This window comes from Lepidochelys olivacea, assembly GCF_965140295.1.
Source record: "Lepidochelys olivacea isolate rLepOli2 genome assembly, chromosome: 11".
Lineage (NCBI taxonomy): Eukaryota > Metazoa > Chordata > Testudines > Cheloniidae > Lepidochelys > Lepidochelys olivacea.
In genome coordinates, this window is record NC_140421.1 from 64,599,874 (window position 1) to 64,622,862 (window position 22,989).

The window sequence follows — 22,989 nt, forward strand, 5'->3', positions numbered from 1 at the left end:
GCCTCATCCTCACACTGCCTCTTCCCGCCCCCGCTCCGCCCCCTCCCCCGAGGCCTCATCCTCACGCCGCCTCTTCCCGCCCCCACTCCGCCCCTGCGGCCTCATCCTCATGCCGCCTCTTCCCGCTCCCGAGGCCTCATCCTCACACTGCCTCTTCCCGCCCCCGCTCCGCCCCCTCCCCCGAGGCCTCATCCTCACGCCGCCTCTTCCCGCCCCCACTCCGCCCCTGCGGCCTCATCCTCACGCCGCCTCTTCCCGCTCCCGAGGCCTCATCCTCACACTGCCTCTTCCCGCCCCCGCTCCGCCCCCTCCCCCGAGGCCTCATCCTCACACTGCCTCTTCCCGCCCCCGCTCCGCCCCCTCCCCCGAGGCCTCATCCTCACGCCGCCTCTTCCCGCCCCCGCTCCGCCCCTGCGGCCTCATCCTCACGCCGCCTCTTCCCGCTCCCGAGGCCTCATCCTCACACTGCCTCTTCCCGCCCCCGCTCCGCCCCCTCCCCCGAGGCCTCATCCTCACGCCGCCTCTTCCCGCCCCATTCCCTGATGCCACCCCCTGCTCGCCATCCTCCCCTCAAGCCTCTCCCTAAGCTGCCAAACAGCTGTTTGGCAGCGCCCCTGATTCGCTAATCAGGGCACCACCAAACATCTGAATGGGGGTGCAGTAGTCAAAAGCTGTTACTTGTGACTGCTAGGATGGTCCAAGATATTTTATACTGGTTTGCTGGGGGTATGCACACACCACCTGAAATCTGTTCGGTTTTTGCCCCAGATTTCAAATGCAGGATGTGGTGATCTTTTTGTTTCTGTTGCTTTCCTAACTACAGCAGGAAACTCAAAGGGCCAAATTCACCACTTGAATAACTACACTGATTTCAAATTCATCCCGGCTATAACTTATTTGACACAAGCCCAGATTTTGTCAGGACCTACAACATTCTGAATTCATAGGGGTGAGCAGAGATGTCAATCTGGGCCATAATCCTAATCCTGTATTCCTTGCACAGCCACAACTCCGCTGAACTCACGGGGATCTCTAGTGCACAGAATCAGTCCCAGTAGGGAACTTGAATCTGTGATGCCAAGAGCGGCGCCCACCTGCAGTGACCTTCCACACAGGGTTCCACTTATAATGGAAAGGAGAAATAAATACCCGCACGTTGCAACGTGCAAACTGCAGCTCTGGCTATAAGGCATCGGCTTGAAGTGAAACTCTTCTGGGGAATGGGGGGGTGAGAGTGACTTTGCTAAGAGGGTTTCACCATATTTGCTAGAGTGCATTCCTGTCAAGTGCCTTCTCAAAGCCCACTCTCTTCATTTGACCTCTCCATGGCACCATGCGCTTCCACCTCGGCGCTGATGTTTTTCTTATTTGTATCCGATCCATCGTAATACAACTATAATCTCTTCCAGGTGTGGCTCTTTTCCTTTTAGGCTACACACATGTGCGGTACTACGTACCATGGATTTGTAAGCTTCTTTATGATGTGGAGTGGTTTACAGTCATTATGTTCCTTCCTTTATAAAAGCAGCCTCAGGCAGCACTTAATGGCAGTACACCCTTTGAGCTTCCAAAATATTTCTCGCCTCTGGAGTGCAGCAATTTGCATGAGGCAGATCTGGCTCCACACAGAGAAAGAACACACAAGCTAGGGCAGCAAAGCATTAGCCTCTCTGTATTGCATGACTGACTCCAGGCGAAGACATTTTGCCATCTGCATAAAGCAACAAACTCCAGAGCTGTGGTTCCCTGGCTGTAGTCTGAAGACAGCTTGTAGGTGGGTCCTCAGAGCGACCGCCCTCCTAGCGGTGAAGCATCCAGCGACCTTTAAGCAGTGACACTTGCTGCTAGAAGTCACCTTTTCTCTCTCTCATGAGTTCCAGCAGCATGTTTGACCTACTAAACCAGAGGTGGGCAAACTAGGGCCCATGGGCCACGTCCAGCCCGTGGGACCCTCCTGCCTGGCCCCTGAGCTCCTGGCCCAGGAGGCTAGTCCCTGGCCCCTCCCCCGCTGTTCCCCCTCCCCCGCAGCCTCAGTGCACTACACCGCCAGCGCAATGCTCTGGGCGGCAGGGCAGCACAGTGGCAGAGCCGCGGCCTGTCCTGGTGCTCTGGGTGGCGCGGCTGCAGCACCACCAGCCACCAGCGCTCCAGGCAGTGCCGTAAGGGGGCAGGGGAGTTGGGGATGGTGGTCAGAGGGGGGTTGGATGGGGCAGCAGTCCCAGGGGGCAGTCAGGGGCAGGGGTTCCGGGGGCGGTCAGGGTACAGGGAGAAGGGGTGGTTGGATGGAGCGGGGATCCCGGGGGGCAAGTCAGGAATGAGAGAGGGGGTTGAATGGGGCAGCAGGGGCGGGTCTGGGGGTAGTTGGGGTAGGAGTCCCAGGAGGGCCATCAGGGGACAGAGGGGGGTTGGATGGGGCAGCAGTCCCGGGGGAGCCATTGGGGGCGAGAAGCCGGGGTGGGGGGGGGGGTCGGATAGGAGGCGGGAGCCGGGCCATGCTTGGCTGTTTGGGGAGACACAGCCTCCCCTAACCAGCCCTCCATACAATTTTGGAAACCCGACGTGGCCCTCAGGCCAAAAACTTTGCCTGTCCCTGTACTAAACTGTCACTGGGACGTGTCGTGATGCACCCTTAAGCGGCACTAACCTGTGTTTTGGTGTGCATTGCTTTAAATGGTGTTCAGGCGAGCAGGTGGGTACCTTTGGAGGAAGGGATTAGACACGGATAGTCAGCAGAGCAGCACACAAATGTTCTACAGTGGGTAGGGCACAATTTGTAAGTCTCACTTCTTGTGCTTCAGTGCATATGTTAATCAGCAGCTAGCGTCAAGAAGAAAGATGCCCTCTTCTATAGCATTAAGGGGGCAAGTATTCCTTACTCTTACAGGGAGTAACGTTGAATGCTTCAGAGACATCCCATTGGCTTGTTTTAAATACAGTAATTCTGACGACTACTCATTTCCCACCACACTAACAGCTTTCCACTCCTGCTTCTATATAACAACACTTGATTTTTAAATTTTGAGGCATAAAGCTTGAATAGAAAGTGTGCTGTAGAGGACAATCCTGCACAGTCCCTGGGTGACCTAACAAGTCTTGTCCATGCCTGGAGACCAAGATAATGCAATTAATATATCTGACATATATGGCACGTGGCTTGCAAATTCTAATCTATTCGCTTCTTTTTGAAATGTTTACTTCCACTAGCATCAAGAAACCGAATAATAAAGGAATGCCACATTCATATTAAGGGTACAGTAGGCAGACCCCTTAGCAATGACTTAATTCATCAATATCTCAGGTTATTTTTTTTCCCCCTTTTGGCCTTTTTGTTTTTAATTTGAACATTTAGGAAAAAGTAGAGTGCCACTTTAATACCAAAGCCTGAGAACGCCAATTAATTTCCAGTAGCTGTGCTGGTGTAATTAACTCCGTATTGATCTGGATGTCCTATTGTAGGCACACTATTTCCACATGAGGGACATTAAAAGCCAACATCAGCTAATTAGGAAAGTGGGCCAGCAAGCCCCGATAGCAGAGAGTGTCAGTAAAACAAAAACAAAACCACTCACCTTTGGGTCACTGGCTCAGCTCTGGCCCAGATTGGGGGCAATTATACTGTACCTTGCACTTCTTTAGCACCTATTTGAGGTTCCCACAAGGAGTTAAAGCCTCAACATCCCTTTGAGGTACAGTACTGTTTGTAAATATTTTGTACCAATTTTACACATGGGGAAATAAAGGCAGAAAAAGGTTGAGTGACTTGCCCAAGGACACACACAGCTTAAGGAAGAGTCAGATATAGAGCTCATACACAAATGTCCCCATTCTTTGCTTTAACCAGTAGACTGCACTGCATCTAGTAACCAAAAGCTGTTACCAGTGGCTGGCTGGCATTTTATTTGAACAGAATAGGTGGGCTTAGTCCAGGTCCTACTGGAGAGAGGTTCACCTCGCAGCCAGCACTAAGTGACACCTTTAATGGTATGGTCAATGGCTGGCTGTGCCTGGGGCCCATGCAGGCCTCACATTTCAAGGTAGTTCCTCTAGAAGACCCCAAGGCAATGGCAGAATTCAGACATCACTATGCACTCTGTACCTCCTAGATGGGTACACAAATGATTATTGCCCTACCAAATTCACAGCCATGAAAACCACATCACGGACCAGGAAATCTGATCTCCCCACCGTGAAATCTGGTCTTGTGTGCTTTGACCCTATATTATACAGATTTCATGAGGGAGACTAGCGTTGTGGGGGTCCTGACCCAAAAAGGAGTTGCCGGGGGGGGGTCATAAGATCATGGTGGGGGGGGTCGCGGTATTGCCGCCCTTTACTTCTGCGCTGCCTTCAGAGCTGGCGGCCGGAGAGCAGCGGCTGTTGGTTGTGCGCCCAGCTCTGAAGGCAGCACCCCGCCAGCAGCAGCGCAGAAGTAAGGGTGACAAGACCAGACCACGCCACCCTGAGTTCTGCGCTGCTGCCTTCAGAGCTGGGCAGCTGGAGCGGGCTACCCTTACTTCTGCGGCTGCTGCAGAAGTAAGGGGCTTGGCAGTGCTGCTACCCTATAACAACTTTGTGACACTACCCCCCCACCCCCAACTCCTTTTTGGGTCAGGTCCCCTACAATTACAATACCATGAAATTTCAGATTTAAATAGATGAAATAATGACATTTACGATTTTTAAAATCCTATGACCGTGAAATTAACGAAAATGGACCATGAATTTGTAAGGCCCTACAAATGACTATCTTAGAGCTACACTGAGCCATCAGGCACAAGCCTGAGCTAGGGCTGGTGCACAAATTGCACTCCTCTTGGAAATCGAGTGCCTCTGAGGCACTCGGAGTCACAATTCCTCCCCTACTCCTCCTTGTTCCCAGGGGAGTGGCAATTTATTGCTGGATTGTACCAGTATAACCGACTGCACACTGGTTGAGCATGTGGCGGGTGCAGCCAGCCTTCTTCCTCCTGCTCTGAGGACACAATAAGCAAAGGTTTCAGAGTAGTAGCCATGTTAGTAGCCTAGCACATCTACCAATGTGATCTATGCCATCATGTGCCAGCAATGCCCCTCTGCCATGTATATTGGCCAAACCGGACAGTCTCTACGCAAAAGAATAAATGACACAAATCTGAACATCAGGAATCATAACATTCAAAAACTAGTCGGAGAACACTTCAATCTCTCTGGTCACTCAATAACAGACCTAAAAGTGGCAACTCTTCAACAAAAAAACCTTCAGAAACAGACTCCAACTGGAATTAATTTGCAAACTGGACACCATCAGATTAGGCCTGAATAAAGACTGGGAGTGGTTGGGTCGTTACAAAACCTAAACCTAATTTCCCCCAATACCAATTTCCCCTACTGTTGCTCACACCTTCTTGTCAACTGTCTGAAATGGGCCACTCTCATTACCACTTCAAAAGTTATTTTTCCTTCCTTGGTATCCTGCTGTTAAGTGAATTGTCTCATTAGACTGGCCTCACACTTGGTAAGGTAACTCCCCTCCTTTCATGTATTTATACCTGCTCCTGTATTTTCCATTCCATGCATCTTATGAAGTGGGTTCTAGTCCATGAAAGCTTATGACCAAATAAATTTGTTAGTCTCTAAGGTGCTCGTTGAATAAGCAAAGGATTAGTCCCACTTGCTCATCCCCCCTAGACACAGGGTAGCCCAGGCATTGACATAAGTGGTTTAATAGTTTATTTTTTAAAACTCATTCCTTTGCCCAGACATTGAGTTCAAGTCACAATCTAGCCCTTTGTCTGTAAGACAGCCTGGTGCCTCCCAGAAGTGCTAAACTCATGCCAAACTAAGTGAAGATTAGTTTTCTAGATATCCCACGGGATGAGTGGCATAATACTGCTGTGGCATAATACTTAGTGAAACCTCAGAAAGTTCACAACTACAGAGTTAGGTTAATGCAAGGCAGCTTACCTCTACACTAATCTGTAGCTCCCACCGATGTAAGTCGCCCACTACATCAACTTCATAACTCCACCACCACGAGAGCCGTAGAGCTTAGGTTGATGTAGTTAGGTTGACTCAGTATCCGTGTAGACACCGCATTGCTTACATCTACCTTTACTGCCTTTGACAGAGCGCCCCGTGCCAGCTTTCAAAGGTAGCAACAGGTGCTGTAAGCGTGGGGCTGACCACCGGAGGCCCCCCGCGGGGCTGACCACTGGGGTGGGGAGAGGAGATCTAGCAGTCAGCCCCATGCAGAGCTGAGGGGCTCCAGCTGTCAGCCTGGGCATGGGAGCTCTGGTGCTTAGCCCGTCTGGGGCTGACATCTCCGGCAGTGAGCCCCAGGGCGGGGAGGGGGCTCTGGTGCTCAGGCTTGGGGCAGGGGAGGGGGAGCCTCCAGCAGTCAGCACTGCGTGGCTCTCGATCCCCTACCCTCCAGCTGTCAGAGCCCCACAATGCCCCACTTCAGTAGGTGCAAGCGCTCCCAATGAGGACACGCGCCACCGGCAGAAGGAGGGCAGCACTGACATGAACAGCTGATCAAATTACTGCGGTGGCTTTAGGTTGACCTAACTTAAGTCGACTTAATTTTGCAGTGTAGTCATGCCCTACGCTCAGTAAGTCTTAGTGGAACTATACTGACTTCCTTCCGATTTCAGCGGAGCTGTGGTGATGGACACCAGCTCAGGATCAGGCGTATAGGGTTCAGATCATGAGATGTGTGGGTGCTTGCCTTTCATCATTAATAGAATATAAAAACGCGCACAGTGGACTGGTTTTTCCTTGCCGGACTTGAGTTCTCAGATTGTTATGATTGAATTGGTGGCTGTGTTGAACTGAAAGCAACTCCACTTTCAATGCAATAGGGCAGCATTTGCTAATGAGCTGATAAGCTGCTGAGTACACAGCTGGGGGAGGCAGTAATTCACCTGTTGCACCAACCCTAAGTGTTCAAAAGCCGTGAGTCGCCTCTTCCCAAAAATCATACGATTTTTAAGCCAATCACAAGAGTTTGAAAAATAATACAGTTTGGGGTTTTCCTATTTTGCCTTCTGGGTTGTACATCTTCAAGGCATCTTGTACTTCAGGCAAAGCAGAGCCTGACCCACGTGTAATCAATGCAGCAATTCCTGCCTGAGTCTGCAGACAGCCTGAAACAATAGCTCTGAGAATGGCCCCATCCATCTCCTTGGGAGATTAACTCCCAAACCCACTGCTGTAGGGGAACCCTTAATTTTGACACTACCCTAGAGGACTGCTTGAGGCAGGTACAGAAGAGTGCAATAGGCTCAGCCCACCCAGGCAAAGAGATACGTCCTGATTGTTGGGGTCAGTGCTGCCACTCCTGACTCTTGGGGGAGAGAAAGGGTCCCTGCCGTGCTCCGAGAAGACAGGAAGCGGCCCCACTGCCTCTCTCTCTGTCCTACAAGTGAAGGGCAAAGCCCTAGTAATAGGAGAAGAGCTGTGCGTGGCCCCACAGTGCATTAATCCAGCCATTCTACTAGTACTGCAGCCAAACAACAAGACTCAGAGACTCTGGAAAGATCCCAATGAAAGGATTAGCGAGGGCTTCTGAAGAAACTCAGCGTGCGGCAGTCAGGTGTTCCATTGAGGCTGTGAGGAAGGGAAGAGAGGAACCTGAAAGGCAATCAGCACCTCTCAGGACAAAAGGACGGAGGTGGGGAAATACCATGCTTTGAGCTGGCAGATGCGTTAAACATTTATCATCTGCTATGCTGGCGCTGCTAGCAACTGAAAGGACTGAGGGATTCCCTGGGGTTACTTTAAAGGATTTGAGCTATTTGGATAATGAACAGATCAGATCAAGTTAGTCAGGGGTAAGGAGAGTGTGTGGGTAGCGTGTTTAAAACAAAGACAGCAGGTCCTTGCGAGGGCTCAAATCGGAGCACATGGCTCATTCTGGTGACAGAAACAGCAGATCCCTGGGCACCAAAGCAGCCAATGCAGGTTCCATGGACAATGAAAGAAATCCCGACATTCCTTTCTTCCCCTTTCGCCTTCCTGCAAAAAGACAATGGCAGAAAAATCACCGAAAGTCAATTTCTTCCGACCCTGACCAAAGAACTTTCATTGAGAGGGGAAAATACAGTAACATCTTCGTGGCTGCTTGTGTTTCTCTCTTTGCTTCTCTGCAGAGCTTCAGCCTTAGTGCCCCTTCCTGCCCCTCACACTGGGGTACCTGGAGGAGTTTACCATTCTTGTTCTCACAGTGCACAAGCATCCTCAGACTATTCACACGAGGAGAGGGGGAGAGTCATTGGAGCCCACCAGCGAAGCCCCACAGAACCCACAGGGGCAGAGCAGTGACTGTGTTTTGCTCTCACACAATGGAGATCAGATCCGAAGGAATTTTTTGGCTTCCCTCTTTTGCTCTATTTAGGCCAGGTCTACACTAAAAACTTGACCCAGCTACATCCCTCTGGGGTGTGAAAAATCCACCCCCTGTAGTTAAGCCATCCTAACCCCTGGTGTAGGCAGCTCTAGGCTGACTGATGAATTCTTCCATTCACGTAGCTACCGCCTCTCAGGGAGGTGGATTAACTCCACCAATGAGAGAAGCCCGGTCGTCGCTGTGTTGAGTGTCTGCACTACTGCAGCATGTCTAGTGAAGACATAGCCTCGGTCTGTAAGCTCCTTGGAGCAGGGATGCGTAGTTTTGTGTTTTGGAATTTGTGCAGATTTGGGTTTTGTAAATGCAGAGCACATTCAAGGCACTATCCCTGTGATTCACACTAACCCCACCCATCCTGCATCCCCGGTCCAGTTCCAGGGAAAGGCCACACACTTCCCACAATCCCTCCTTTCTAAGCCATGGAGAGAATAGGAAGCTCTCCCTCACCATGTTCATAACACTTGCATCTCTGCATTAAGACAGTGACTGCATGCAAATCTCATCTTCCGGACTTCAGCTGGTCACCTGTAGGGTCAAGAAGGATCCCCCATCCATTGCCCGGGCCAGACTGCCCAGATACAATTGGCTGGGAGTGGTTGCCTTCCGTTGAAGCATCAGATATTAGGCACAGCTAGAGGCAGGACACCAGACGAAATAGCCCAATGTTCTGAAGCGCTACAGAGAATCCTCGCTCCTCCATGCTTAGCTGGGGAATCTGGCTTCCACGCTCTGGGTCAAACTGATCATCAGATTTGGGGTTAGGAAGGAATTTCCCTCCAGGTCAGAGGGGTTTTTCACTTCACTCTGTAGCATGGAGCAGGGATCACCTGCCAAGAGCCACTGGGCACAGCGGACTTACTCTATTCCCTGCCATCGCAGGGGCTCAGGCATTGGGGCCATCTGCATCTCTCCTGTGGCACAGGACACTTTAGTCTCAGGACTGGAAAGTAAACAAGACATTTGGACCAATAAAATCGACTTGGAAAGTTTCAGAAGTAAGCCGTGTCTTGCCTCCGCAGTTATTTCTAAGTAAGGCACAAACAAGGCATATGATTTACTGCAGGTCACCCAGCACTAAACTTTACAGCTGGAGCATCATGGACAGGAGGAGAAAAATGGACAGAGGCGCTGGGGGAAGAGGAGAGAGAAAGAAACAGTCCCAGTTGGAGCAGGAACAGTCAGTGCAGGATTGGTTCCAATCCCAAGGAGAGGAAATCAGGTGAGAGCAGCAGTGCAAACAGCAGGAAATTTGGGGGAGGGGGGAAGAATGGGAAGGGCTATGAGGAGGAAATCAGATACAGCCCTCCTGGAACCCTGAGTATGTAAACCGCATTCCTAGCCTGTGCTGGGGCCCATGCCACTGCATCTTCATTGCGATTTGTAGCTGCCCTAGCTAGATTAAATCTTAGCATAGATATGCCTACATGTGATAATAGACACACCCTATGCTGACTACTCATAGATCTACCTCTGCTCCAGACCCATCTCTTTCTAGCCAAACTAAAAGGTCAGCCTGACTCTGGTCTAGCCATCAGCTCTAGTTCAACCTGGCTAAAACAGAGCTCTGAACCCCGCTTCCCCACACCCAGAACTGCCCCCCGCCTCCTTTCTTGATCACTATGTGGTGGTGTTGTCACATCCTGCCTGTCACTCACACCTCTAACCTGGGGTCGTCCTCACAACTGCATTAAACTACTCCCAGTGTTAAATGGCATTATTTACACTTCCAGTCCTCCTTTAAAAGAGTCTAACAATCTACAACAGCTAGGCATACTCTTTTAAGTTCATATAAGGGCCTTATGGAATAAACCCTGTGCTTATGGAACTCCTGTGGGAACACGGTGTATGAAGGAACAGGACTCGGATGTTATAAATATATTTATCTAGGGAAGGGAAGAGGGAATTAGTGTTCGGGAGAAAAAGGAAAAACACACAGAGCAAAAGGTGGGTCAGATGGAGGGCAATGGCCTTAATATAGCAAAGTCCCATAGAGCTTTCCAACATCAACCTATAGCAGAGCCTCTGTTTGCCTCATCAATTGGGAAATAGTTCCCAGTAACGGCTTAGAAAGAGAGAATGGAGGTTTTTTGCTTATTCTACTGTAGCAGCCTTTTTGTTCCATGCAGACATTGCCCTTGTAAAAAATAAAAGTTGCCAGACCACATGATAAGAGACGGTCTATGCTAGAAGTCTCCTCATTATATGCTTCAATGCCTTTTTAGCAATTGCAGAATGCTGTGCATGATACATATAGCATACAGATTATGCTGGCTAGAATTGTGACAAGTTTCAAACCTGAGATCAAATTTATTTCTGTGGGCCAGATGCAAATCTCAGTATTCCCAACCTCCAGTGCCCCAAAATCATAGGCCAGGCCCTACAAAATCATGAGATATGACCCCTAAAGGTTTAGAATAGAAGGCAAATAAAAATCTCATTTTTAAGCCAATCTCAACACCTATGAGGGCTAGAAGTTTACTTTTAAAAATGGAAGCTGAAATTCTCACTTAAACATGGGATTCCAGTAGGTGGAGTTTTTTTTAAAAAACAAAACAAAAACACACACTCACACACCACAAGACTAGGGCCTGCTCTACACTATGGGGTTAGGTCGAATTTAGCTGCGTTAGGTCGACTTAAAAATGACTGCGTCCACACAACCAACTCCATTCCGTTGACCTAAAGGGCTCTTAAAATCGACTTCTGTACTCCTCCCCTACGAGGGGAGTAGAACTAAAATCGACCTTGCTGGGTCAAATTTTAGGTAGTACAGATGCAAATCGATGGTATTGGCCTCCAGGAGCTATCCCAGAGTGCTCCATTGTGACCGCTCTGGACAGCACTTTGAACTCTGATGCACTAGCCAGGTACACAAGAAAAGCCCCGGGAACTTTTGAATTTCATTTCCTGTTTGGTCAGCGTGGCGAACTCAGCAGCACAGGTGACCATGCAGTTCCCCCAGAATCGTAGAATGTTTCTACATTCCCCCTATCATCTCTGTCCCTGAGGTTATCGCAGATTAGAATGCGGAAAAAAAAAACAACAACAAAAAACGCACTCACAATGACATGTTTTCCAAGCTCATGCAGTCCTCCTGCACTGATAGAGCACAGCTTAATGCATGGAGGCATTCAGTGGCAGAGGCCAGGAAAGAATTGAGTGAATGCGAAGAGCGGAGGCAGGACGCGATGCTGAGGATAATGGGGGAGCAACCGGACATGATGAAGCATCTGTTGGAGCTTCAGGAAAGCCAACAAGAGCACAGACCCCCGCTGCATCCACTGTATAACCGCCTACCCTCCTCCTATGTTCCATAGCCCCCTCACCCAGACGCCCAAGAACGCAAGCAGGGGAGGCTCCGGGCACCCAGCCACTCCACTCCAGAGGATGGCCCAAGCAACAGAAGGTTGTCATTCAAAGAGTTTTATTTTTAGTGTGGCTACAATAAGCCATGTGGCCTTGTCCTTCCCTCCTCCCCCACCCCACCCGGGCTACCTTGTCCGTTATCTCATTTTTTTTAAAATTAATAAAGAATGCATGGTTTCAAAACAATAGTTACTTTATTTCGAAGGGGGAAGGGTGGTTGGCTTACAGGGAATTAAAATCAACAAAGGGGGCGGGTTTGCAGCAAAGAGAAACATACACACGACTGTCACACCGAAGCACGGCCAGTTATGAAACTCGTTTTCAAAGCCTCTCTGATGCGCAGTGCGCCTTGCTGTGCTCTTCTAATCGCCCTAGCGTCCGGCTGAGCAAAATCGGATGCCAGGTGATTTGCCTCAACCTCCCACCCCGCCATAAACGTCTCCCCCCTTACTCTCACAGATATTACGGAGCACACAGCAAGCAGCAATAACAATGGGAATGTTGGTTGCGCTGAGGTCTGACCAACAGCGCCAGCGATCTTTTAAACGTCCAAAGGCACATTCTGCCACCATTCTGCACTTGCTCAGCCTATCGTTGAACGGCTCCTTACTACTGTCCAGGCTTCATGAGCCATGGGAGCAAGGGGTAGGCTGGGGTCAGTGCGACCATGCGGTGCTGCCAGCTGGGAGAGCAGCCTGAGGCAGAAGCCTCCAGCTCACATGATATTCCAGGCAAGACTGAATCTGCATGAGACAAAACTTAAAGAAGAGAATGACCTGGAGTCTCTGGCTCCCATTCAGTGCTCTAAGAGGAGGATGGCCTGATTGACCTCACTGAGGAGGATTCCAAGGAGTCCTCCCAGAGCAGCAGTACCATGTCTGCCAGCAGCACCCAGGGGGACCACAACGGATCCCCCGAGCTCGTCACTGGGGAGCAGAATTGTAGGGGAAGTGGTGGAATACCAGGATGGGAAAGATTTTGGAATTGGAGAGCTCACGTGGGGGAAGATCAAGAGCTTCTCCTGGTGGCCTGCAATCATCGTCTCCTACAGAGTCACATCCAAACATCAGGCAATCTCCGGAATGCGCTGGGTGCAATGGTTTGGGGACGGGAAGTTCTCCGAGGTTTCAGCAGGCAAGCTGGTGGGTCTGATGGCTTTTAGGCAGCATTTCAACCACTCCACGTTTAATAAGCTGGTCTCCTATCGACGAGTCGCACACTATGCCCTGGAGGTTGCTAGAAGCAGGGCAGGGAAGACGTTCCCAGAACCCCCCGGCCAAGCAGCTAAAGACTAACTTCTGCAACAACAGCAAGGAGCGGGTGGAGGAGGACCAGAGCAGAGAGCAAATGGTTTACGAAGGCACAAACAACAGGAGCCTTGAAGACAGTTGTTTATCGTGCGGGAGAAAAAACCCAGCCACATTCCACCTGCTGTTTGAGGGGGGCCTTTGCCAGACTTGCAGGGATCGATTCCTGGAGCTCTTCTATATGTACGACGAAGACGGGTACCAGTCCTACTGCACTGTCTGCTGCGTAAGCAAAGAGCTGCTGCAGGTGCTTCTATGTCGAATGCCTGGAGGTCCTGATAGGGCAAGGTACCTCAGCCAAGACAAAAGAGCAAGAGCCCTGGAGCTGTTACACGTGTCAACCACAGAAGTGCTATGGGGCGTTACAGCGCCGATTGGACTGGAATGTACGGCTGAAAGACTTCTTCACCAGTGACAAAGGACAGGAATATGATGCACCTAAAATCTAAAAAGGCCCACACATTTCCCAGAGTCACTACCCTTGATAACAGAATGTCAACGATTGCACTGGCTACGTGGATCACAGCAGCCCCCCACAGTAGACTTGCCCACAGCAGCAGTGGTGATGGTGAGCTGAGCGGGCTCCATGCTTGCTGTGGTATGGCGTCTGCACAGGTAACCCAGGAAAAAAAGGCGCAAAATGATTGTCTGCCATTGCTTTCACAGAGGGAGGGGCGACTGACGACATGTACCCAAAACAACCCGCAACAATGTTTTTGCCCCATCAGGCATTGGGAGCTTAACCCAGAATCCAATGGGCAGCAGAGACTGCGGGAACTGTGCGATAGCTACCCACAGTGCACCACTCCGTAAGTCGATGCTAGCCAGGGGACTGAGGATGCACACCGTTGACTTAAAGCGCTTACTGGGGACATACGCAATCGACTGTATAAAATCAATTTCTAAAAATCGACTTCTATAAAATCGACCTAATTTCGTAGTGTAGACATACCCTAAATAAAAACCAAAAGAATTTCTCTACGCTCAAATCAGCTGTGCTGACATTCCCCAGCTGAAGAAGTGGCCCTCTCTCATTTATCAATTGTATCAATATAGATAAGGAAACTTAATGCTGGTTTTGCTCAGTGGCAAAACAAATCATATTGATTGTTGGCACAATTTTGCTGGCTTTTGAGTGCAACTTGTATGTCACAGTAGAAGGGGGTCTAAAAGAAACCACTGCCACAACCAATAGCATATCCAGCTTTCAAGAGCCAACTCTTACCTGCCTGATTAAGAGAGCTCCTGCACTAAGTAATACAATGGGAGGAAGTAGATCTGGTCTTATCCCCAAGCAACACATACAGTCCCAATGGATATGCTTCTTTGCTCCTCTCATAAACTGACTGCTTTTCTAGAGTAGATTCTTGGCTCTCCAGCTATTTCATTCCAAGGACCACATCATAAGAGGAAGTGCCTTTTAAGGAACACCTTTCTTCCAGACATCCCAGTTCTCTACTCTTTTGTTCTCAAAATATTTTATTCACCGGGCTCTATAGCCCAATGAGAATTTATACACCACCATTCCAGAAGCAGTATCCTCAACTGGGGGTTCCCAAACGTTCATAGTGGTGACCACATCTTCATAGAAGGATGCACAACCGAGATAGACAGCCTCCACGATCCACTCATGATTGCAACTCATCCCTGTGTCAACTGAAGAACAACATTAGGATAGTATTTTGTACATCGTCAGAATGCTGGTAAAGAAGTCCCACTATAGTCTTTGCCCAGTAAGGATAGATGGAAACAATACAACTGACCAACGATTGGAGACTAAGACATCAGAGGGAAAATGTGCAAGTTATCTTGCTATCTGTGACCGACACAAAGAAAATGGAGTGGATATTTCCTTATCATGAATATGGATAAATGAGAAAGGGAAAGATGAAAGAGCAGACTAACTGACTTAATGCTAAGCAAAGCGGCTACGGAGATAAGGGGTTCTTCAGAACATCAGAGGCAAAAGAAATATTAAAGGGAAAGTCATCCTGTTAACAAGCAAGAAGGTGAATTAAACCTGTAATGACTCAATCACAGCCAAGATGCCACTTTCTTTGTTAAACACTCAAGATCAACGGGGGAAAATAAACAAGGAGCTTTGGAACCCGACTGCCAGATTGTGGCCTTTCCTGCATTCAGTGCAGGGGATTAAAAGGGCATGAAATACCCCTTATGCCTCTGCACCAGCTATCCACACCCTGGGTGGCTGCACAGAATGGGAGAAGAGCCACTGAGGATCTGGGTCCTAGAGACTCTGTAAAGGTAAAAACACAATATAGCGCTCACAAAGTAAGATGACCTCGTGCAAACAGCTATTCATAGAGATGAAGAGAGAGGAAAAAGGACTATTTGGAAAGTCTGAGTCTTTATATCACACCGCAGGTCTGGACGATATACGGTCTGGGGCGCAAAGAGAATGAGCTAACATGCTAAATCACTGAGAACTGTTTCTGAAGAGTTATGGAGATAGACGATGGTGGGACGGCGGGGGGGGGGGGAGTCACATAGGTCAACAATATTCAGAATTTAAAAACGACACTCAGAAAAGCTGCTGGCAACTGCTGTTCAGCAAAGGTCATTTCTATGATAACAAAACCATCAACAGTTAGAAACGTGGACTCCTATAAACCATATCAAGCCAAATCACAGGTGCTGACTTTTGTTTTTGCCGGTGGGTGCTTTTGAAGACGTGTGTGTGTTTGGGGGGGTGGGAGGGAGGGCGACTCTGCCAGGTTTTTTTTTTTGGGGGGGGGGACCTATTTGTAGCATATTTATACACTTTTCATATTCTAGTTATGAATATGTGTGTCCATCGTTGGTATCTTATCAATTTAACTATTATTAAAATAGTAATGAACTACACAACTACATCATCATGAATTACAGTAGACTAAAATCCTTGCCCTCGCCTACAAGCTGTCTTCACTAACGTCCCAGTTTAAAGTCATTACATCTCACTGTAGCTTTCTGGATGAAATGATCAGCAACACGGTGGCTCGTGAGGGTGCTGAGCACCCCCAATTTTTTTCAGTGGGTGCTTAAGCCCCGGAGCACCCACAGAGTCAGCGCTTATGGGCCAAGCACACTTGATTGTAGTTCTGTGAGAAAAGGAAAGAGCCAGTTTGAGAGTCCTCCAGTCTGTGAGGAAGGTAGGCATAAAACCTATGCAACACTTCATTACACTTAAGCTCTCAAAAGAGGGTTTAAGTGGATCTTCTCTGGTACACATACGTTCTACCTAACCGTGAACGTCATCTATCTGCAAGCACTCACTCACAAAGTAGTTTCATTGAGATCAGCAGGAGTAACTGCTCAACACTGCGAGTAAAGGACTCACAATCTGGCCCAAAGTTATTGGATGAAAGGAAAATAATTCAGCGGAATTCACACCTTAGTTTCTTGGCTGCTGCAAAGATGGCCTTAACCTGGAGTAAAGACAACAGGAAGAGCCTACAAGCTGCAATTGACCTCTCCTATGTAACTCAACAAATCCACAGAGTAGCGTAGCATCTTTTCAAAGAATAGTGAAACATTTTGGCTTACCAGTGGTGGTGCAACTAGGGATTTTGTATCTGTTTCAGTTATCAGAAGAGAGAGGACTTGCAAATCACACACAGTAATTTCATAACATGTGAAGAGTCTGGCTTCTGGGCCTTCTTTAGACTGGCCTTAGGACCCTGTAGAAGGGTGGTCACCCAGAGCATGCTCCCTTGTGGCTGGGTGGGAAGCAGCTCTTTCCTGTCTGTCAGCAGTCGCTCAGGTCCGACAATGGGCTGCCACCAGACAGATCACGTTTTACTTCCACACCCATTTTGGAGTACTCCAGTCAAGTCCATATAAAACACCACCCAAAGTTCCTGTTGCTTCAGCCCCTTCCTGGAGTTTACTAAGACCCCTGGGTCCTCACCCAGGGTCTTCAAGGTAGACCGTTCAGAGAAATCTCAGGTAAATATTTCTAGTCCCACTCAGCTCCCAGTACGTCACCAACCCCTGCCTCAGGTTCACCACAGCAAGAACCCCTCATTTCCTGCCACCTCAGAACTTTCCTGGTCTTAGCTCCACACTGAGCCTTCTTTCAGGCCCACTGAGGAGAGAATCACCATTTCCTGTAGCCTGTGCCTTTTAACTGTCCATGTCCAGAATTGTCCCCTACCTCTACCAGCCTTCCCTGACTCCGTCAGCTTCCTGGCCACCTTCCCAGGTCCCACACCCAGCTTCCTCAGGGCTTCCTGCTGGGACTGAGCCTAATGTCTGCAGAGTTCTTTCTTGCGCTTATTTCAGAGCAAGGCCTCCTGGGGCTTTCTCAGGGGCTGTGGCCACAGCCTATCCCTGCCTGCAGCTCCTCTCCACAGTCCTCCAGGCCACCCAGGCGTTCCTCAGCCTTGAGCTCAAGAGAGGAAGCTCCCAGTACCTTTCACTTGGGTCCCTTCTCTAACCTTTCTACTGCCCTCTGCTCTGTCCTTCAGGAAGTCCCAGCTCCTCCCCTGCTGGGTTTGATCACCAATTATACCTGACACCCTTCCACGTGGAACCCAGAGGCCTAATTGGACTCAGGTTCCTCCTGGACTCTGTAATGGGGGTGTATAAACCCCACATAAGTTTACACCTACCTGCAAAGCAGTTTGTGTATATTATAATGGTCTGTGCCTTCTCACGGGCTTTGGAGAGCAACATTCCATAGTGATGTGACATGCTTAGAGAGGTAAAGGCAGCCTCTGTCTAGAGAAAGGCTAGTCCTTTGGTTGGCGCGAGGCTGCAGCTCAGGGCACCTACGCTCAATGCTCAGCACTATCACTGGGACATCCAGCAAGTCACTCCATGTTTTGGGGGCGGGTATTCCACTGGCATACATGGTGGAGATTTACATTAGACGAGGCCCTTTGTTTGAGTCATCCATTTAAATTGTTGCGTCTCAAAGCAGGACTCTCTCTTATCCGGGGTAGGTACTACAGTGCCTAGTACGACAGAGTCCCCATGTTAGCCAAGGCCCCGAGGCTCTACTGTAATGTTACTGATAATAATAGAATGAAACAAATGGAGACAAAAACATTAGTGGCGGTTTTTCCTTTTAGTTTTAGAGAAAAATAAATAGGGATCTTCTCCTGGATGCTGAAGACCCAGGCCCTGATCCAACAAACACTGATGCACGTGCTTAACTTTATTATTGTAACGCATCCCATTGATTTTAGTGGGATTACTCGCAGTAGTAAAATTAAGCATGTACATCTTTGCAGGATAGGGCCCCAAGACTGGAAGAAAATTAACAATTGCCCAAGGGGCCACTGAGCTTCATGACAAAGTTAGTCGTGAGTTTTCTTCACCACAGTACAAATGAATCACCCCCAGCCTGTGCTTACTGTTTAGAGTGCCTGCTAGCCATACATGCCTGGTCTTTGAATTCCCTGTCTCTTTCACTTACCAATGCATCCAGGCTATAAGGTAACAAGCTGATCGCTCACTTCATTTTTTTTTAATTTTTTTGATGGAGGGGACTTGACCTAGCACTGCCATTTGAGTCATATCTCTTGAATTGACCTTTAAAGATTTCTTAAAATCCAGCTAAAAGTATACAATCAATTCAAACAAACAGGTTATGAAAGATACTGTTGAGATACAATTACATCTTGGTTTTAAAATCTAAGGCCCCTTTATTATTAAAAGCTACTTAAAACAAAAAGGAGTGTTGCATTTGTTATTTGCTATTTATATTTGTAAATATCCTGTCTTGTGTTATTAAGGGTTTCTTAAAGAAAAAAGAAAACATATCCTTTGCCAACACAGGGTTAAAAACTAGAAAACATTTAGACACTATGGTAAATATAGATAATAAAAATATAATAAAATAACACAGGAAATAGTCTTGAGAAAAGAAGACTGACGGTGGGGGGACCTGATAGTCTTCACTGTCCTCTTTATAACAGCCCTTAACATATCTGATCACTTGTTCTCTCTGAAGTAGGACAAGAAGTCACAGGCTCGCACTGCAGCACGGGAGATTTAGGTTAGATATTAGGAAATACTTTCTATCAGGGTAGTTAAACTCTGGAACAGGCTTCCAAGGAAGGCTGTGGAATCTCCATCATTGGAGGTTTTTTAGAACAGGTTGGACAAACACCTGTGAGGGATGGTCTAGGTTTACTTGGTCCTGCCCCAGCACAGCAGGCTGGACTTGATTTCTCAAGGTCCCTTCCAGCCCTACATTTCTATGATATTCCAGTTTGTGGCTTACTCATGACTGTTACAAATGAGACATGTCTAGTAATGAATCATAGCCAAAGAATGACTCGATCAAGTGCTCTCTCTACCTGACCCTAGATCAGGTCTTGCTAGCACTCACTGTCATAGTCACAAGTAAATCCCAGAACAGAGTTTCTTATCAATTATAAGTAGATTTTAGTTATTCCTTGGTCTTAGTGTATGTATCCATTTACTTTCCTACTATTCTTAAGTATCCAGAACCATAGTACCTGAGTGCCAGGTGACAATATTTAACACTTATATGGTACATTACAGTTTTTGGAAAATGTAAAAACCATTAACTAATCTTCAGTTCTCTTATATCGTTACATAAGTAGTATTCTCAATGGGCAAAAAGCTTTAGTGATTTGCCTAAGACCACAGAGACAATCATTGCAGAGCAAGGATAAGAGCTCAGGTTTGAGAGCTCAGGAATTCCTGGCTCTAAGATCTGTGGTCAGTCTAGTAGACCACACTGCAAAATTTCCCACTGTTAACCGTTTGGTATTATTGATAGCCACCCATTCCAAATTAGAACCTGAAAAAAGCACTGTACATTTTGACTGTCTTTTCGAGTAACATTGAAGGACTGCTGTTTAAATTCAGTGTTTTAAGTATCTTATTCCTCATTCTCCTGTTTCCTTAAGTCCCACTTTTGCGCCTGAATTTATCTCCGTCCAAGGGCATGGAATTGTTCTTTGCATTTACCAATACAATATTATAAAATTAAGTGACATCAAGGATTGTTTAAAAACCTGCAGTTATATCAACACGAATCATGAGGAAACACAGATCTTGGCTGAAAGCATGGAAACAGCCGCCTATGAAATTAAACGCCGGCCCTGTCGCTTATAAACGAGCGCCCTCTACTGTGTTACTGACGGTACCAGCAATAAATGCCATGAATTCACAAACTTTTAGCTAAAACGAATCCAGGCTATTTCATGGATTCTACTTTTCACTCAAAAAAAGGGGAAAATATGTAAAAGATTTCAAGCCGGCCACGGTCCCATGGCCAAGTCCAACCGCAGTACTGTCTGCCGTCCATAGATTAAGAAACTGCAGGGGAAAGTGAATTGAGATGCTAAACTTCCTGTATTTTAGAGTAAAAAGAGCTCTCTCCTTCCGATTGGCTAGTTTCTCCAACACCGGGTTTTAAGAGCGAGACAAGCCCACAAAGCACCCGAGATGTACTGGATCGCCACTCGAGACAGCAATTTATTCCGCTTAGACGCATCCCCAGTGTTTGCCCTGGCAAAGTGGCTATCGCGGTCTGAGTGGAACCGGAGAAAAAATATCAAGTTTTTGGCTGAGATCTTCCAAGCCGCCCGCGTCTCGTTAATTTGAGAGGCAATTAAGAGACTTGGAAATCTCAGCCTCAATTGCTCAAGAAACACCTCTCGGTGGGGAACCCAATACCCCCCCCCGCGGGTGCTTTCCTTGGCTTTCCAGGCAGGGCTCAGCACGGAAGTTCACAGCCACGACCTTGCGCCAGGGCTGGCGCTCGGGGGCCCCCGGGCAAGCGAAGAGCCGAAGCGGCCAGCTGGGCGAAGTTGGGCAGAAGTTCTTACCTGTGCCATGGCCAGCAGGCAGCCGCTCACGGCCAGCCAGCCGAACGCGGGGCGCACCCCCTGGGCGGCCATGCCCGGCGCCTCCCGTGCCAGAGGCGAAGAGAGGGGGTCTCTGCTCCGGGCTGGCTCCGGCCGGGGCGCAGCAACGCCGCGGAGCCGGGGGCGGATGCGCTTTCCCGGGCCGCTGCGAAGTCTGCACGGAACTTTATAGCTCGTCTCCGGTGCGGGCTCGGGGGTGGGTCCCAGATCTGGCTTCCCCCGGGAGCCGGGCCGCGCCCGCTTCGCTTCAGTGGCACATGGCTTCGCTCCAGGCACAGAGCGCTCCGGATTGCCCGCGCGGCGTGTCTACACCTGAGCCCCGGGGCGGGGACGCCTCCGAGCAGGTCCTGCCCTGAGTGAGTTCAGTCGAGGCTTGGTTTGCACGGCTGGGGAGGTGCCTGTGGCGGGGGCCGGGGGAGGTGCCTGTGGCGGGGGGGCGGGCAGGTGGAGACAGCCGTAGCCGCTTGCTCAGAGAGGTGGCAAGTCCTTGCAGACAGCTGGGTTCCTGTCCCCGGACAAGGGCTGCGTGGAGCGCCCAGCCACCCCATGCCCAGGGTGTGCAAGGGGCCAAGCCACCAGCAGCACCTCTTGGGATCGCAAATGCCCCCGCCCCTTCCCCCACTGGGTGCTCAGCACCGTGCCTGATTTTAGGCCACTGACCGATTACCTTCCATTTGGATCCCCAAACCATTTCGTTTTTCTCGAAATTCCTTTTTCACGTAGCCAAGCCAAACATTTACCGCAAGGTTCCTGGCTGAGAATGCTAGCATTTCCACCGCCTACCCTGAGTGAGCAGACTGTTCACAGGACAAGCAAGACACTGAATGTGCCCCTGCTATGTCTTATTTCGCCAGCTCCCTGAGAAGAACTAAACATGGACCTTGTTTCCAGCACAAACCAGCAAGGCACTCAGCACCGTCCACACCCCTTAAACAAGGATCTAGTAGAAATGTTAAAAACCGCCAAAGAAATCTCACTATTTAAAAAGGCGTTTTTCTTCGCCACATTTCCCACAGTCATATCCTGAACTGCTGTTTCCAAAATCTGGTTTTTCAGAATTAGCCAGGATGCATCACCCGTGCCCTCTCATCACCAGTGAAATGTGGTTCCCGGATACCAATAGGATCAGTGAATTGTGGGAAACTGAGGCAGCTGCTCCTGAAAGACAGAATCAGCTGCCACAAACTAGAAGCAGGTTTCAGAGTAGCAGCTGTGTTGGACTGTATCCGCAAAAAGAAAAGGAGGACTTGTGGCATCTTGGAGACTAACAAATTTATTTGCGCATAGGCTTTCCTGAGCTACAGCTCACTTCATCGGATGCAGAGAGCGATAGATACAAAGCACAATGTAAACCCAAAGAGTCAGTGCAGCCAGCATGAGAAAGGAGCGATTGAGGCAGAAAGATGTTTTCCATTCCAGTGGCTGAAATACAAAGAATTAATCAAATTCTCAGGAATCACACAAGACTTCTTATCAGAATGTGACAAGGAAAATTTTCCTGATCCTGCCACAGAGCGTGACAATACATTGCAACTTGTCTATCCAATTAGGAATGGACAGTAGTGACAGATATAGAGATAGCCCTTCAAACACAGTGTATAGCCTCATCTTACCTGCCCCAGAGAGATACCTGAGGGGGGATCTGTCTTTTTCTTACACTTTGGCAACCCTTGTATCATTTCTCAAGCCAATAAAGTCTTACTGAAAGTCTCATTTTTATCATTATTAAAAAATGGCCAGATCCCAATCTGAAATAAATGGTTACAGCCCCCAGAATTTCACATGGAGCTGTGAAGAATTACACTATCTGAGGATCTAAAACGTACAACACTGAACGTCAGTTGAAATGTGTGATTGTTACTGTTACATGGACTTTTGAGCCTAGGCCTGCTTACAATATAATGGTCCTGCAAGGTCTGTACAGCCTTATCAGACTCTATATGAGGCCCCAACCACCACTAGAGGAGGACAGAGTAAACACACTGCGGGTTGCACAAACTCTAATACATCTCAGTTACTTTGTGAACATAGGTTTCAGAGTAACAGCCGTGTTAGTCTGTATTCGCAAAAAGAAAAGGAG

At 48.7% G+C, this 22,989-nt stretch overlaps 1 protein-coding gene across 1 annotated transcript in view; it reads right to left on the minus strand.

The window, feature by feature from the left end:
* Positions 1 to 21,276, minus strand: part of PTH2R (parathyroid hormone 2 receptor) — a 107,130-nt gene extending 85,854 nt beyond the window's left edge. The window contains exon 1 of the mRNA XM_084642623.1: positions 20,871 to 21,276. Coding sequence (XP_084498749.1) covers positions 20,871 to 20,942 — 72 coding nt within the window. The 5' untranslated portion in view covers positions 20,943 to 21,276. The remainder of the gene's footprint in view (positions 1 to 20,870) is intronic.
* Between the last annotated feature and the right edge of the window lie 1,713 nt (positions 21,277 to 22,989).